At 40.9% G+C, this 18,400-nt stretch overlaps 1 protein-coding gene across 9 annotated transcripts in view; it reads right to left on the reverse strand.

Annotated features, from left to right (window-relative positions):
* Nucleotides 1-2,323: 2,323 nt before the first annotated feature.
* The window catches only part of AK4 (adenylate kinase 4), a 68,868-nt gene continuing 52,791 nt past the window's right edge, over nt 2,324-18,400 (reverse strand). For all 9 annotated transcript variants that reach the window (XM_072730694.1, XM_072730695.1, XM_072730701.1 and 6 more), the window contains 3 exons: nt 13,676-13,848; nt 9,680-9,798; nt 2,324-8,272 (listed from right to left, as the gene is read on the reverse strand). In XM_072730694.1, the coding sequence (XP_072586795.1) occupies nt 8,158-8,272; nt 9,680-9,798; nt 13,676-13,848 (407 nt within the window). In that variant the 3' untranslated portion in view covers nt 2,324-8,157. The remainder of the gene's footprint in view (nt 8,273-9,679; nt 9,799-13,675; nt 13,849-18,400) is intronic.

Below are 18,400 nucleotides of genomic sequence, written 5' to 3' on the forward strand. Positions count from 1 at the left end.
CATATATGTGTGTGTGTATATATATATATATACACACACACAAACATACACACACATTCATAATACACATGCATAGTTTAAGGAAGTTTACTCAAGTATGGGTATGGTTTTCATTTAATTATTGGATGCTTATATATTTACAGGCTAAAAAGAGTAAGAAAAATCACAGTGAAACCCTGGATAAAAAGAACTCAGACTTATTTGAATAGATGGTGCCCTCTGACAAAGCAGAATTCTATAAAACTACACAATTTTTTTGTTAATCAAAGGTAGAAAATCCTCCCTTCATACTCTCTTCCCTTTACATATCATACCTCCTTACTTCATAGACATCTATCCAGCCACTAAGATCCTCATTCCTAACCTCCTATGTGTCTTTCTCTAAACCAGAAGTCTCAAATTGACTTAATATGCTGTTTGGCCTGTGGAATGCTTTTTGAAAAAATTTAAATTGTAAACATTTAAAAGATTTCACATGAAAACATGGATTTCTGGCTTCTCTTAACAAACTGAATGATGGGGCAGCTTTGGGTCAGTAGTATGCCCAACATGGTGACAATGAGCCAGAGCTGAGCAGCAGTGACTCCCCTTTGAGAAAAAGTAGTGTACTGCAGATTCATGGCTTCTGTCACACCCTACAGCCTTAAACTCACCCCCCATTTCATTGCTTTCCCAACCTCTCCCTTGGAGATATTTAACTCTTTTTTTACTCCTGTTATAATCCAGCCTTCCCTTTGTGTTGAGCTATACCACATTTTAGTTTAGACCTGTAATACAATTTTTTCATGTATATGTGATGAGTCACTTTCTGGCATAGTCTACTGTCTACTGCAAACAAAGACCAGGTCAGTATTAAAAAAAAAAAAAAAAAAAAAGACGAGGTCAGTACATCTTCCCAATACAACCTATTTCCCCAGGCCTGCCTGATACCTTTCTGGCCTTCACCTGGCACAGGTGCTAATACTTCTGCCCACACACCATTCCCTCAGCTTGGGTTCCCTCTTCCCTGCATCATCCAGCTCAAATGCTAGTTCTTACTTGGTCTTATTGGCCAGCCAAGAAAGTCACTACCTCTGTATTGTCTCCATTATAAGCCAGTGATTAATTCCAACAGTTATGTGTAGTTATCTATTTCCATCTCTTCCAGGAGACTAAGTGAAGGGTGAAAATTGGGTCTTACTCATCTTTGCATCCCCAGAGCCTAATGGTGCTTAATAAGAGAATCAAAGTTATAACTCAGTGACATGATATACTAGTCTTAGGCCCATTTTGTATCAGTCAGCATGGACTAAATTATGCTGTTGTACCAAACTCCACCCAAATCCCAGTGGATGATAAAAACAAAGGTTCACTTTTCATGCACACTATTAATCCTGCACACTATTAATCCTGCTCCACATCCATTTTAGGATCCCAGTTGAAAGAAGAGCCCCAGGACACAGACAGTCTCATTGGAGAGGGAAAGAGATTGATGACCATGCTCTGGCTCCTGACTTCCACTTAGAAAGTGGCACACTTCATTTCTGCTCACATTTCATTGGCTAAAGCAAATCAGTATGCCCAAGCATAATGCTAATGGGGCAGAAGTGTAAAACTCTCCTAAAGGGTGAATGGCTTTAACATTAATAAAGTCTACCGACATTGCCATCATATCCAGTTTACCTTTCCAGGGGCATGGAGCCTGTGGAACACGTTTCTGCGGCTCCTATGTCAGCTGACTTTTGAACTCAGCTAATGGGAAGCCTCTGCAGGAAACTGGAGGAGGTTAGAATCCAGGGCATCCTCCGCACCCACAAATCATAGAGAGGCTTCTGCAAAGGCTGCATTTCCTCCATGGCTCTAGCTTCCACTAGCCAGGCCTGCTGACTTTTCTGCTTCTGCTGAAAAAGGTCCTGGACACTATGACCTTGAACTCACACACTCTGATCCAGTCTCTTGATCTGCAAAACAGGGGGAGAATCTACTCACATCATTCAGTTGTTTCAAGAACAAAATTAAAGAATGTTTATGAAAATATGTAAAGAATAAAGTGCTAGACAAATAAGGTGCTTGAGTGTATACGAAGTGAGGCAACATGGTGTTGCAGAAAAGGAGACTGGGGATCACAATGCTTATGTGTTCAGGATCACAATGCTTATGTGTTCAGGTCTTGCTCTGCTACCACTGTCACCTCATCCAGGTGACAGTGTGTTGTTCTCTATTCTCCTCATCTGCAAATTGGAGATAACACTGTTGATAATGAAGTGGCTGCAGAATAGCATAAATGAGAAGATGTATACTCTCGAGTGTAAAAATCTATACAAATGTTAAATTAATGCACTAGTTATAAGCAGAAAAAAACCTTTATTTCTATCAAATTAAAAAGTAGGAATCAATCTTCAAGCAAGATAACCAAAGTAGTCAATAACACAATTTAACAGTTAGGAGAGCATGTACAGATTAGAATACAAGTTTAGATACTTTTAAGCATGTACACCCAAATCAAAAGGGCTGACAACTTTCACACTGAGGAGAAGCAATGACTCATCATAAATACACAACTTCTGGGAAACTGGAGCTGACTTTTCACAGGACAGTAAACCGAAGTGACAAGCTGTCATTGGCTTAGAGAACAGATTTGAGCTTGATAGGGGTCACAGTGAAACACCATTGTAATGCAACAATTTCCCCCAGAGATCTGTTCATCTCAAAAATAGGAATATATAAAAATCAGTAGTACAAATTCTCATGAAACTAGAAAAGCCCTCTAAGCCCTAACACCTTGAAGCTTACATAAAGAGGTTTTTTCTTCCCTTTACTTCTCTAAATTAAATACAGTTTTTATTTAGTACATTTCTGACGTAACAGCCAAAGCTTCAAAACGAACAGTTTTATGAGATGGAATTAGACACATATCAACCCCAGGGAGAATTTCAAGGTGCGCTGCTCCTTGGCAAAGTTTTCAACAGGAAACCTTTTTATTTCCAGAATGACATTGTTGCCTGGAATAGCTTATTACCAGAAGGAATGCATACCCACGTCATCCAAGGATTCTCATCCTTTTGGAGATGTTTACCATCTCTCCATCTCCCTCTCTCCCTACTTCTCCCTCCCTCCCGCCCCAGAGGCACAAACACACTGATCAAATTGGGGGGATTCCCTGAAGCATACATACAGATAATGGCATTTATTTTGGCAAGACTTGTGCAATTTGTTAAAAGAGAGATAAGGTATGGCATTTATGAGCAATTGTAATTATAGTATATCTCAACAGATGCAGGAAGCAGATTTATCTTCATAGTTGAAACACAGCTTCATGGTTTCCCGACATCTGGGTCTTGTAACATTTTTCATCTAGAAACCAGACTGAATCAGTTATATGTGGAAAGGGATGATAACTTATGACCAGACCACACCTCCATTTTAGAAAAAGTCTCCGTTGCTAACTTCTTCTTTTGAGACACTAAATAGACAAGGGAGTTACTAAAAATGCAGGGGAATTGAAAGTAATTCATAATAAGAATGTGACTTGGCCTTATGAATTAATTGCGTTTCTGGAAAAACTGTGGGAAGAAAAAATACTGAAAGGTAAATATCAAAGTAAATGAAAGGTAATAAATGAAATCATCAGGTAGATAGGAATGTCTCCCAAGATCCTGTAAGTCAGCAGAGTGCAGATGAGATGTATGCCCTCTGTTTATACAGTGTGCAACTACCACCAGGACCCACTGAGTGCTCATTTCTTACCTCAGCACCAGAGCACCAAAAGCAAAGATTCCAGGTACAAATAACACTGTTTTACCCATTAATTAGTATGGGGAGCTCCAAGGAGGAAAAGGTACAATAAAAAAAAAGCCTTTTTTAATTTCCTGATTAATCCCTATAGGTACATGAAAACACAAGTTTAAGTAAACAAGATGTCTTCAGTTTTTACACAAGGAGGCAGGATAACTGAAGTATCTATCATGTAGGGTAATTGTTGGGGATTTAATTAGACAATGCATATAATATGCTTAGCATGAAGTACCAATCAATAGTAATTACCAAGACTCCCGGCAGGCTGATAAGCTGTTTAGCCAAAGTAAAATACTGAAATCAGTATACAGTGAACTGAATTTTATAAAAGTCCTATTTATGATTTTGCACAGGTACCCTTGTCCCTACAACTATCCTGTCTCAACATTTTAAGTGGTAGGAGAAGCCACAGCAGTACCTCTTTCCGAGAATCCTCAACCGTGGCTCTTCTTACCTTTTTCCTTTCCTACCAAAAAGAGCGGCACAGCCTGGGTAAAGCTGGAGCTCATGTGAGCTTGGTTGCTGGAGGGTGGCAAGGAGTGACCTTGGGGAAGGTAGGAAGCGTTTCCCCCAGTTACTGTCAGAATTGTGCACAAGCAGAGCCACCATATCGGATGGCAGGCAAAGGTGTGAATTTGGCATTCAGAATCATGTTGATGTGTAGTGTGATATAGGAAAGATGGTACAAAAATCAAGGATTACCCTATGTTAGTGGCTCAATGGCCTTCTGTTCACCAGTCAGCACTTCAGGAAGGGCCAGTCTTTTATCAGGGCCTTATTAGGGGGTAAGAGTGAGGTACTGATTTGTTCTGGTATCAGGGGAAAAAAGTGAGTAGCATGTGGAGATCTCCCAGCAGCCCAGGTCTACAGTGAACACTGTAGCTGGGGGTGGCTCAAGGATAAAGGTCCATTCAGGGGTATAACACCATGAACACCAAAAGGGTAGGTGAGGAACATGAACCTGACTCCTCCAAAGATTTCGCTTGAACACAAGCCTAGCCTACTTCAACAGCCATTCATTTTATAAGTGAGTAGTTATAAAAGATCAAGGCTCAGACCTTCCTCTAGCAGCTCCCTTTGCTTAAGCAAAGAGGGGAAAAAAGGAACAGTCCTATGTAGAGCTATGTCACTTTTGCTCCTTTTGATGTGAGGCCGCTTGGAGCTACTAACAAAATCAAGCAGGCTCATCACCCTGGGTTGGCTGGGATAGGACACAGTAAACATCCAGGAGCAAAGTCAGGCTGCAGGTTAGGGAGCTGCAGGTTAGGGAAACCTGGGTGTGAATCCTGGCTGTGCTGTTTACTGGCAGCAAGAGCCTGGGCAAGATGCTTCACATCTCTGGCCCCTGCCTTCTTTGTTTATAAACATGGCATCATGCCTATCCCAAAGGGTGCTTGAAAGATTAAAGGGGATGTTTGTAAAGGTCCTAGAACTGCTCCTATCATCCCCAAAGGCCTTCCATAAATGGTACTTATTTTATGTATGCCTTAGTGTTAAGAGGATATTAAACACAGCAATGTTTCCAAGTTCTAAGTACGTGGGAAGCCTGTTCAGATAGTGGAAAGCAAAATGAATTCAGAGCTGGCTAGAATCTCAGAATACGGGAACAGGTTAGGAATCATAGGCACAAACTACTTCCTTTGCGTAACTCTGAAGGAACTGTATGTGTGGCAGTAGAAGGAAAATGAAGGAAAAATGTTCCTTTTTGGGCAGCCCAGGTGGCTCAGAGGTTTAGTGCCGCCTTCGGCCCAGGGCCTGATCCTGGGGTCCCGGGATCGGTCCCACGTTGGGCTCCCTGCATGGAGCCAGCTTCTCCCTCTGCCTCTGCCTCTCTCTCTCTATCTGTGTCTTTCATGAATAGGTAAATTTTTAAAAAAATCTTAAAAAAACATGTTCCTTTTGTTTTTGTCAAAATATTTTCAAGGGAATTTTAATTTTTCACAAAACTGGAGGAAAACCTAGAGAGAGCTTGTTGAAGAAAATCAGACACAGACTTTTTAGGCCACTGTGCATGAAATAAGTTATCATCTTTCAAAGACCATGGGAAAGGTGTCTGTATTTTTTATTGGTCTCACCAAGCACAGGACCCTCAACTGCTGGGCTGCCTCAGAAATAGCAAATGCCACTGACACACTGAAGGACTCTAATGCTGACTGTAACAGTCTGTTTTGCTGGAGGAGAGGAGGCAAGGACAGAGGACTAGGGCATGGCATCAGGGACCAGCCATTTCCCATTTCCCGTACCTCTCTCACGAACTCCAAAGGGAGTCTGTTAAAGACCAAAGAACTAAGGGAAGCATTTGTGAAGATCTGTCTGCTTCTAGTAGGACACAAACTTTCCTTTCTTGAATTACCCATATAATAGCCTTAACGCTCTACTTTTCCTTGTTTGTGGAAATTGTCTCCATGGCAATACTAATCTGAATTGTGCAATTTTCCTCATTTCAGACTTGTTTTCTCTATACCTGGTTCCCCAGGATACCTGAGCTGTACCTATCTGTCTGATTTTCACCCTGATCCCACCAACTGACATTCAAACATGGCTCTTCTGAAGCACTCGGAAGACTGTATCACGCACTGATGTTTCATAGACCTGAACTGGGCACTTCTATTGCATAAACCTAAAAAGTAACATGGTGATTCAGAGAATGAGGAGGAGACCAGTCTATGTTTCCACTAGGGTAGTCAAAGAACAGTCACATGAAGGAATAGAGGGAGAGGAACTGGCAAGGGTGGGGCAGTTTTTGTAAGGAAGACGCAATCATTACTATACAGAACCGTTATGCCAGGGAATTAACTGGAGATTTGCTGGGACATGTTCAGAAAATAAATAACACATTGCAACATAATTGGCATGCTGAAATAGGTTTTTTTTTTTTTTTTTTTTTTTTTGCCTCTCCAGTATGAAAAGTTAGTCAGAAGTCGCTCCCAGGAATAGCAAAGGACCTTCCTTAGGGACAATCACAATGCATGGAGAAGGGTATTTATTTTTAAGGCAACAGGAATAAATTTCATTGTCCTTCCCAGAGGAGAGCAAGAATTACATTAGGTGGCCACCAAGTCTGGAAAGTAGGCAAATCTTTAATAAATGATTTATTGATATTACAATTACAAAGAATGACAAAATTGTATTATCTATATTTCTAGACTTAATGGCCACCCCATAGAAAGCATCTTTGGAATAGAAAAAAAAGCTCTAAGAATTTGTTTTCCCATAATCATCAAGCTGTCATACTTAATCTGGACACAGCTAGTGCAACATTTTCCTCAACCCACAGGCTCCCTTCCCCTTACCAACTATTTATAATATGCTTGGGTCACTCACAGGAGAAAAACACTGTCAGCATCAATATTTAGCAGCATCTCAAAATACATTTTTTTGTCTTGAATAAAAAGCTAAACCATTCTTTTAGTGCAATAATTTCATATGGTGTTATTACTTCTATACACAAGATATGATCCTTTAACATTTATGTCGGTAAGCATCTCTTTTTTTTTTGAAGACTCCCAAAGGCTTGGAGGATTTTATTTTTTCACAATAAAAGCAAAGGGCAGTGTCACCCCATAAGAGTCAGCCCAGCAGCGTAAGTAGACCCTTTGCAGAACTCTGTTCCTGGTGCAGGAAGCGATGCCCTCCCCTCGCTCTCAGTTCTTAGAAAGGGATCTGAGAGGGATAAAAGCAGTAACTATCTGTATTGCTTCATAGCCTAGGAAGGGAGAAAGCAGATGTAAAAAAAAAATACAGTTTAATATAAATAGTAGAAGCCAAATCCTTTCATTCCATGATGTCTGCAAAGGAAAGACTCTATGGAGCATGGATGCAGAAAAGGTATCACTCCTAAGAGAAAAAAATAACTTGTGGACAGTCACTCAAGGCCAGAGCAGCAACCACAAAGAGCAACTGGCTTCCATCACACAGTCATCAGGAGGGGCACCTACCAGAAAACTTGGGACAAGGCTGTGGCTACTGCCCTGGGCCTTTTCAGGCCTCCTGATGCTGTGGTTCAACAGCTTTTGGGGGACAGGGAAACCAGAGGCCGACAGTGTCACATGTGAGAAGGCTACTATGGCAACAACATGACGATTGTAAATCAGCGAGAGTTTGGGTTAGACGCCGTTGGAAATTCAGACTGGACTTGCTTTCCTGTGAAGTGCTTGAGATGTGCAGAGGCATCTTAGACACGTGTAGGTGACCCTTCTTGTGAAAGGCAGAGAGGAGCCTCTTCAGGAACGCATTCTACTCATTCATTTTCATTTCAGTCCACCAGTTAAACTAGAAAAGACGCTGAAAGCTATCCCCACTAGCTTCTAACTTGGACACGGCACCAATACTACACATACAACTGAATGAACGACATTTTCCTGGTTCTTCCATTGGGTGGGCTCAGTATGCTTCTTTGGACTGGATAGGGGTGATCTTGTTTGAGAAAAGTGTGTAAACATAGGGCCAGATTTTGTTAGTCTCCGTTCCAGAAAATTGGTGGAGCACTCCTCGGCTTCTGAAAAACAAAACCCAACACATGAAGGCATTTTAGTCTTCCTTATAACATGGTATTGGAACAGGTGAAGATCCTGGATATACAACAAGCATGATCTCATGGTCTATCACACACACTGCCAAGTGCCAAAGCAGCCCCCTCAAATCTATCAACACCCGCACTGAGCGTTTTTACAGTTCTGGCATCCTTGCCATGACACCTCCCCTCTTCTCCTGTTTAAAACATATCCAAGAGTAACATTATATGAACAATCCCAAATCTGCCTCAGTATGCACTTTCAAAAAACAAATCATTGAGAAACTCTGGTACTGTAAAACCCTTATCACTTAAAATAGATCACAAAACACAGAATGTATCATAACGACATGATCAAGAATTTCTGATCTAAAGACTTACTAAAGTATTTGGGAGTTAAAAGGTCAGCAGGAAAAAAAAAAAAAAAAAGGTCAGCAGAGGCTGTAGACAGCTGTCCTGAATGCAGTCTGCACATGGGTTTTGCTCAGTTTGCAAGATGTTAAAAATGCTATTTGTTGCCAATATAAAAACTGGGTATTTTTTTTTTCTCCCCACACAGCCAGATTTCTGCTTCTCTTGAAAAACAGGGATCACTGGCCACTCTGGGCCTGAGTACCCTGTGGTAATAACTGGCTAGAACAGCATAGGAGCTGTACAGTTCAACTGTCATTCAATTGCCCAGATTAACATCCCCCATGGGGTCTGACACCCATTTCTAGTAACTGCCTGGCCCGTGCAGCCATTTGAATTTGTCATCTGTAGCTTATAGCTTTAGCCTTTTTTGTTGTTGTTGTTAAATTCCCTCTAGACAGGGACGCCTGGGTGGTTCAGCAGTTGAGCATCTGCCTTTGGTTCAGGACATGATCCCCGAGTCCTGAGATCGAGTCCCACATCAGGCTCCCTGCATGGAGCCTGCTTCTCCCTCTGCCTTTGTCTCTGCCTCTCTCTCTGTCTCTCATGAATAAATAAACAAAATCTTTTTTTTAATAAATAAAATCTTAAAAAAAAAATTCCCACTAGGCATATCTAGGCAAAAGTACCCTTCTAATCTTCTATCCAAATGAGATTTTTACATGTGGCAGTATCAAAATATAAACCATTATATTTCAGATCCTTGAAAAGAACGATAACAATAATCCTAGACAGAATTTTACAACCACACAAAGATGATCAGGTTTTGGTCCCTGTATTACAAGAATTTCAGCATAAAAGACCAGACTGTTTCTCTCAGATACAATCCTAGCATTTCACTGGACTCCCAGGGAGATACTGGGCCTTTTGGGTTTATCTAGCTTAAAGAAACACCACCCTACCTCAGCCTGGCATCCTTCCCACTGGGCGCCACATGGTTCTAACAGACCGTCTGCCATGAAAATGTTGAAATACACTCACTTGTATAATTCAATGACTGGCTTTGCCACATCCTTGTACTGCCTTAGCCTGGCAGCCACCGCTTCAGGTTTATCATCCTCCTGCTGGACTAACGGCTCACCCGTGATGTCATCAATCCCCTACAAATACCATAGACATCAGTTAATACAGCCAACACCTGGGTCATTCCAAAAAAAAATTTTTCTGTGCAAAAAATCCATGTATTCACCTTTGACCCTTACCACATGATGAATCAGGCCTGAGCGACAATGGTAACAGTGAAAGTAATTGAAAAAGAAATAGCACTCTTAACAGTAATGTTAACCTTTTGTGAGAGCTGACACGAAATCTTTATGAACTTCTCAGATCTTTCCAAACATGTTCCAGTGCTGTTGATAAATGATACTTTATTTTTTTATTTATTTATTTTTTAAAGATTTTATTTATTTATTCATGAAAGACACACAGAGAGAGAAACAGAGACACAGGCAGAGGGAGAAGCAGGCTCCATGCAGGGAGCCCGATGTGGGACTCGATCCCGGGACTCCAGAATCACACCGTGGGCCCAAGGCAGGCACTAAACCGCTGAGCCACCCAGGGATCCCCCGATAAATGATACTTTAAATTTACAGTTTAGGGCAGCCTGGGTGGCTCAGCGGTTTAGCGCCACCTTCAGCCCAGGGTGTGATCCTGGAGACCCAGGATCGAGTCCCAAGTCAGGCTCCCTGCATGGAGCCTGCTTCTCCCTCTGCCTGTGTCTCTGCCTCTCTCTCTCTCTGCATCTCTCATAAATAAATAAATAAATAAATAAAATCTTTAAAAATGAATAAATTAATTAATTAATTTACAGTTTAAAGCTCCATGCTGCCTCTTCCAACAAAAAACAGCCTTCAGACAATGTCACTCTGGCCCTCTAAACATTCCTCAAACTGCCTTGTTTTCTAAAGTTTGAATTATTAATATGGAAAATCGAATGTCTAGGGAGTACCTCGGCTCAACTGGTTGAGCATCTGACTCTTGGTTTCACTCAGGTCATGATCTCAGATTTATGAGATGGAGTCCTCCTCCCCCATCAGACTCTGCACTCAATAGGGAGTCTGTTTGAAATTCTCTCACTCCCTTCTGCCCCTCCCCACTCTTGCACACTTTCTTTCTCTAAAATAAATAAATACAATCTTTAAAAGAAAAAAAAAGAAAAATGTCTCAAAACCAACTAGTTTCCTTTGGAGAACACAAATCTAGGAGAAGGCATCTCAGCCTTGCCTCTGCTAGCTTTCAAATTCTTCCCTGAGATTAAGCTTACTCAAGTTATTTTACTAGCTCACATAATGATGTACCTAAAGGTAGATTAAAATAGGCATGGATTATATACCTATGATAATCAGGAACAAACATTCTGAGAATTAAAAATTGCAATTTAGAAACCCTAATTTTTTATGTATTTTAACCTCTTCAGGAAACGTACCTACTTATAAACAGCAACACAGACATATAGAGGATCTTGCTTCCATGTCCATGATTCTTACCCACCAGGGGAGATAGTCACAAGAAACAAATCTATCCAGAAGCAGGCTAGAGCAGAACCAAAAGGCTCAGGAAACTCAACTGGATAATCAGAAACCAGTTATAAATTTGAAACACACTAAAATTCCATTATAGCTCAGGGCCTTGGCACATAACTTGTACTTATGATTTATTGGTGAGCCCCATAATCATCACATGTGTATTCCATGGTTGTTATCCTGACCCAACAGGTGAGATGGGGGTGGGAGAAGGCTGTACATCACCTATATTCTCTTCAATTTTATTTTACTTAGAGCTTCAAAGCTCAGAAGTCATTTCCAGGACCTCAGATCACCAGTAAATATAACTTTTTTTCTAGAAAAAGCAGAATGATGCTAAGGTGACAGCATCTCTCCTTCTGGGAGAGCTGGGCCACAGGGGCTGGTAGACAAACACTTTCACTGCGGTCTTTGGAGGCACCACTGTAATTGCAGGTGTTCTTTTAGGATACCCAGTCTTTGAATAACAACTCAGTGTTAAAGGTTCTCAAACTTTACTAGAATCTTTGCTTCAGCAAGTCTAGGCAGAGCTAAAATGCGAAGCATCTGTGCTGGACTTCAGTACATATTCAGAATCCTCTTTACCCCTCCATCTGTTTTTCCCCCCATACTAATTTCTTGAGAGAGAAAGGAGGAAGGGACCTAAAAAAGAATTCCAGAAGTATTTATTAGATTTAAAAAGAAGACTTCAAAAGGCAACTAGTGCTTTGCCCAAATGAACAAGACTCACTGGAACTTTACCATATCTATGGCACTCGGGAGCTGGGAAGGCATCCCAGCTCTTGAAGTTGGTTTTCTTTTTTTTATTTTTTTTAATTTTTATTTTTTTTAATTAATTTTTTTTTTTAAATTTATGATAGTCACACAGAGAGAGAAAGAGGCAGAGACACAGGCAGGGGGAGAAGCAGGCTCCATGCACCAGGAGCCCGACGTGGGATTCGATCCCGGGTCTCCAGGATCGCGCCCTGGGCCAAAGGCAGGCGCCAAACCGCTGCGCCACCCAGGGATCCCTGAAGTTGGTTTTCAGTAGTAATTATTGACTGACTATAATCAGGTCTACCAATTCCATATACATTAATCCAATACAACGGAATTGTCACCCCTTCCACATTTGGATGATCGCAAGTAACACTAACATGCAATAACTAGAGGTAAGAATCACATTGAACTAATTCATGTCTTTACCAGAAAGAACAAGCTCTTTAAATGAATTTGTTCACTTAAAAAGCTTCTTTAAACATGTACCTTTACATAGGTTTATTTCATGTAAACACATGTCATTTTTGGAACTGTTTATTCTTCTAGTCCTCCCAGTCCCTTTACACCCTCACTGTCATCACTCCCATGATATCACCCACTATGACCCCAGGTCTTTATTCAGGCCTAGCCCTATTTATCCCTGCTCTTATGAAGCTGGAGAGCACATATCCACATACAAACAGATATGTGTAAAGAAGGAGGGTCACTGTTTTCCAAAAATGGAATCATTGTGCTATTTACTTTTTTTTTTTTTTTTTTTAAGATTCTATTTATTTATTCATGAGAGACACACAGAGAGAGAGAGAGAGAAGCAGGCTCCATGCAGGGAGCCCGACGTGGGACTCGATCCCGGGTCTCCAGGATCACACCCTGGGCTGCAGGCAGCACTAAACCACTGTGCCACCGGAGCTGCCCAATATTTACTTTTCATATTCAGTAATCCTTGGAGGAAATAGTACTTCAGATCAAAGCGGAAAGCATGAAGCCATTCTTTTCACTGAGTACATGATATAGATATTCCATGATAGATATTCTCTCGTTCATTTAGTCATCCCCTATAAGTGAACATTCATTTCTGTTTTCAGATTTTGTTTTTTCTCTAAAATCATTACTGAAGTAAGCATCACTGTGTACAGGACCTTACCTGCTAATGCTTTCATTTCTACAACCTATACTCCCAGCAGTGGGTTGAATGAAATACATATTTTAAAATGTTGATGTACATTGCTAGGTTGCTTTCTAAAAACACTATTAAGGGACACCTGAGTGGCTCGGGTGGTTAAGCATCTGCCTTCAGCTTAGGTCATAATCCCGGGATCCTAAGAACACACCCTGAGTCCAGCTCCCTGCTCAGTGTGGAGCCTGCTTCTCCCTCTCCCTCCACCTGCTGCTCCCCACTGTTTGTGCTCTTTCTCTCTGTGTCAAATAAATAAAATCTTAAAAAAAAAAATAAATTAAAACACTATTAAAACATTATATGCCTAATAAAGATAAGAGTGCCATTTTCCAGATCCCCACCAGCAACAGATGTTATAAACCCTAATTTGCGTTTCTTGACCACTGGTGAATTAAAAAATTTCAAATACCTGTGGCCATGTAGATTTGCCCTTTTTTGAATAATCTATTCATATCCTTCCTATATTTTACAACTTGCCTCTTTCTTGTCAGTCTGTAAAAGTACTTGGTATATTCTTACATGTACGTGAGGTGGATTGAAGTCCAGGTTATATACCCTTCCACTAGGAGGGTGAATCCAACGTCGGCTGAGACGATCTTTGAGTGTTTCAAATGGAATGTTCAAAGTGATCACTAGATCCAGCTCACAGATTTTGTCCAGGGCTTCAGCCTGAACTAATGTCCTAGGAAAACCTAAATGCCAAAAACAAAACATAATCAAATGCAAGACATTTCCCAATTCCAATGAGTCAATGAAATATTTTCAGTTGATGGAATAATCAAATGTATATGTATACCACCCAGAAAGAAGTTTTTATCAGGAATTTCCAAATTTTTATTTGGAACCTCCAAAAATTTATTAGAAGAAAATAGGCTACTTTATAACCCAGCTTTGGCATTTGAGATACTCCAAGATTAAGGAGTTACACGACACAAGTAGAGAGTGCCCTAAACTAAAAAATCACCAAATTAGTCCTGACTTTGCTCTTAACTACTCATGTAACTTTTTTTTTTTTTTTTTTTAATTTATGATAGTCACAGACAGAGAGAGAGAGGCAGAGACACAGGCAGAGGGAGAAGCAGGCTCCATGCACCGGGAGCCCGATGTGGGATTCGATCCCGGGTCTCCAGGATCGCACCCTGGGCCAAAGGCAGGCGCCAAACCATTGCGCCACCCAGGGATCCCAACTACTCATGTAACTTTATGCAAGTCATATCACCTCCATTTCCTCTCCTATGAAAGAAGCAAAGAACAAAATTATATTTGTGTTCTTTTGTAGCTTTAACAGCGATTAGTATATTAATCTTATGCTACCCCCAAAATTATAGATATATATATGTGTAATTATATATCATATATTTTTTTATCTGTTCCCTATTGCTTGCAAAACTCCACTGTGGTCTGCAATCTAGCACAGTAACTACAGAAATAAGAAAAATGCATTTAGGAATTTTATAGCGATTTCACAGTAATTCACTTACTGTATTTGATAAAAGGATTGCTGCACAGTGGATTAGAAGGAAAAAAAGAAACTCAGCTTTCACTACACATAGTTCATTCTAGGCTTCCCTTGGAGCTTATTTTCTAATTTCTCCCATAAGGGAAATTATCCAATGGTCCCTGCAATATCTAACTTGTGATGTTATTTATTATAGAAGGGATATAGAATAAGTTACATCTCTTCCAAAAAGACACAGAATTAAGAGAGCCAAACTTGGGGGCATGTTCAAACTCTACTGTTATGACAGGGAAAGAAAAAGCAAGTTTCAACAGAGGTGAGGAAAAGCTTATCTTGCGGGCAGATCTCAGTTCATTGGCTATGATGTGCCTAACCCAAGGTACTCACATGTTCCCAATGGGCAAAAGGGTTACTCCAGCATTACAGGTAACACCAGAAGAAACTGCTTCCATATGTTCATATGCTGTCTTTTGTGACCCCATCATGCATTCGGACTGGCCTCAACATAGAAATAGGTATTTCTAATCATGCAGCCCAGGTGCTGCTTCTTGTACCAACAGCCATCTACTTGTACTATCTCCTTCCTCTCATAGTGGCTCTAGGCCTAAGCATCCTCTTCACAAAAAAGGTGCCCACATGTTGGGAAATTATGTGGGAAATATGTTCATGTGTTTTTTTCTGAGGTGGGAACATGAGTGATTCCTTTCCACTCTTCTAGTTTCTAATATTTTTTAATTGAGCATATACTTTCAGAATGGAAAAAATACTGCCCTTAATAAAGAACTGCTGACTAATTAGACTTTTTTCAAATCTCACCATCATTTGTTAGATCAAGTTAGGACTACCTGACATTTAGGGAAGTGAAAGGTCAAACTTTATCTGCCTAAGATCAAGTACACTATGGCCACTTGGCCTTAGCACTGGAAGACAGCAATGCCTGGCACACAGTGGGCAAACACTGGCATGAAACACTAGCATAGTTGTCTTCTAATCTTCCCTTTGGTGGCCATACTTATTGGTCCAGTTGCCTTATTTTAAGCTCCCAATTTAATTCTATGAAATTATAGTACTCTGTCAAGCCCTGTAAAAGTATGTCATTTTTTTTTCTTTCCACTCTGGAATGGCTTGACTGTTCGCATACTAATTTATTAAGCAACTTCTTTTTTAATTATTAAGTACAATAACAAACTTAATTTTAGAATTGGGGCTTCACAGCACCTAGGTATATCCTAAAGCTTTAAATTTGTGATAGCTGCCAGGTAGATAACAAAGGGATACTATCTGGGTCACCAAGGAGTGAGATTTGGCTCCAGGTGGGCCCTGAGGGCTCAATTCCATCTATGGCAACAGAGGTTGTGCAGTGGGCAAGGAGTTTCAGAGGAGTCCAGATAAGAGTCCACATATCCTCTTTCCCACCAAATTCCTTATTGAATACTATACACCGCCTCAACCAGGTGCTTTTCGCCACCTCCACCTCCCTTCCCATAACTGTTCACTGTAAGCCAGGTCTGGGGATGCTGTGGGAAAGTTCAGTACCTGGGATCTATGCTAAGTCTGTGAGTCAACTTTAGCCTAGCTTCCCCTACTATGCACCACAGTCTGCTTTAGAAAATGAGTTTCCTGAAATGGGATTTAAGACACGCCTCACTCCCTTTGTTATCCTCTGGTACTGTACCTGGACATCCAACACTGAAATTCCAGCAAAGTGAGAAAGGCACTCTCTCACAGACGGCCAGGGCCCACCTTTTTCCCCATATAACGCGCTCTTCACGAAGGCTTCAAATTGACAACTGGAGCCTGCAGCCAAAACAGTCCCAATCTTGGGAGATTAATCTCTATGCCACTCCCCCAAATCCCTTTTTAAGGAAAAACCATTTTCTAAAGCAGTGGCTTCCAAAGTGACCCTCACTGGAGTGCAGAATGAAAACAACCTCTGTTGCACTGTTGTTTTATTCATTCTTTTTAAAATTTTATTCTGGCAGGTATATTTTATAAGGCATATATTAATAAAATCATATTATGATTAGGCACATAATTCACACAATCCATATGCTGATGAAGTAAAGTCAACATTTTTACTGATAAACGCGCACAAAGAACTTAAGGGTTCATTCCTCTAAAGACCCAAGTTCTCGGCCTCGGTCCCTGGCCTTGGGTTCTACAACACTAACCACTACTCTGACAAGAAAACATTGTTCTTTATCCTTTGGATAGAGGATGAAAGCTGAAGAATGCAGTAGGAAAGAACAGGAAGCCCTGAACGAGAATATAACAGTTCCTCCAACAAATACAAACTCAGATCTTATTGGCTACAGTTTCCTACTCTACTGGATAGAAGCCAGTCTGTTCAACAACCCTACAACAGTTTCTAAACTCTGGAGTCCTCTGGAGGAATGGGTGGAAAACACAACTGTATATAATAAAAGTTGAACTCAGAAGGAACAGATTTCAAAAATGTTGGGTAGTGTCTACCTTTGGGGCTCTCACATTCAGACCTGCTAAAGACCAGAGAATAATTATGGTGGCTTAGAGGTCTTCTGTTAGGACAGTGGCTCTCATCATATCCCCCTATCCTTGAAATAGGTTAAAGTAGAAAGAACCAGGGAAAACACAGAAACCTACAATTAAAGCTAAAATGGAAGAGTTATATTTTAGGATGTTAATGCTGTTGGAATGCAACCATGTTAATGGTTAAGAAGTACCAACAAGAGAACTAAGTCATTCTACAACTTTAAGAGTTTTCCATCTAAAGGGGCACATCGACATTATCAGGGAAGACTTAAAATGGTGGTGGGGGTGGGGGTGGGGAGACGGAGAGCTTATTACTGCCCAGATTCCATGCCATTCTTCCCAGAATGGAATACCTAGGAGCAGGGCTTAGGTGTTTTTTAAAAAGTTATCCAGGTGACTCTGGCTGGTTAAGAACCACCAAACTTCTCAGTGACAGCAACAGTGGAAGTACAATACTAACTACATGTATCTATCCCATTTGGGGGAAGGTTTAACACCACTTCTAAGCAGGTTCAAACCACTTTGAAGAGTTTTCTTTACCTCAGTTTCATGGCAAGAGCACCAGGAAGTAAATTCCCAAACTGAGGCAAATCTTTCCAGATTCACTAAGCCCCTATCTCAAGTGACCTGTTTATGCCATTCCTGTCCGGGATCTTACCTCTAAGAAAGTGGTGTGGCAGGGGACAAAATACAGTAGAATAGTGAAAACAGTGGACAAGTCAGAGACCTGGGTGCCAGGCTGCATTTTCAAAAGTGAAGAGAAGCAGTGGTAAGCTGGAAAACTCAGAGCTCAGTGGAACATGTTAGTTACGGGCACAAGCTCTGGACCCAGACACCCCTGGATTTCAAACCCAGCTCTACCCAGCCATGACTGCAAGAACTTCCACTAGCTTTGTAATCTCTCTCTGGTCCTTAGTCTTCTCAGATATAAAACAAGGGTGTATTAATTTGCTAGGGCTGCCATTACAAAGTGCCACGGAACAGGTGGCTTAAACAACAGAAATTTATTTTCTCATAGTCCTCCTGGAGGCTAGGAGTCTCAGATCAAGGTGTCGGGAAGGTTGGTCTCTTCTAAGGCCTCTCTCCTTGGCTTGCACAGATGGCTGCCTTCTCCCTGTGTCTTCCAAAGGGCTTTTCCTCTATGAAGTCTGCATCCAAATCCTCTTCTTATAAAGACACTACTCTACAGTACTCTACAGTACTCATATTACATTAAGGCCCACCTCAAGAACTTATTTAACTGAATTACCTCTTTAATGACCTCATCACCAAAG

The sequence above is a fragment of the Vulpes vulpes genome, chromosome 12, assembly GCF_048418805.1.
Source record: "Vulpes vulpes isolate BD-2025 chromosome 12, VulVul3, whole genome shotgun sequence".
In the NCBI taxonomy this organism is placed as follows: domain Eukaryota; kingdom Metazoa; phylum Chordata; class Mammalia; order Carnivora; family Canidae; genus Vulpes; species Vulpes vulpes.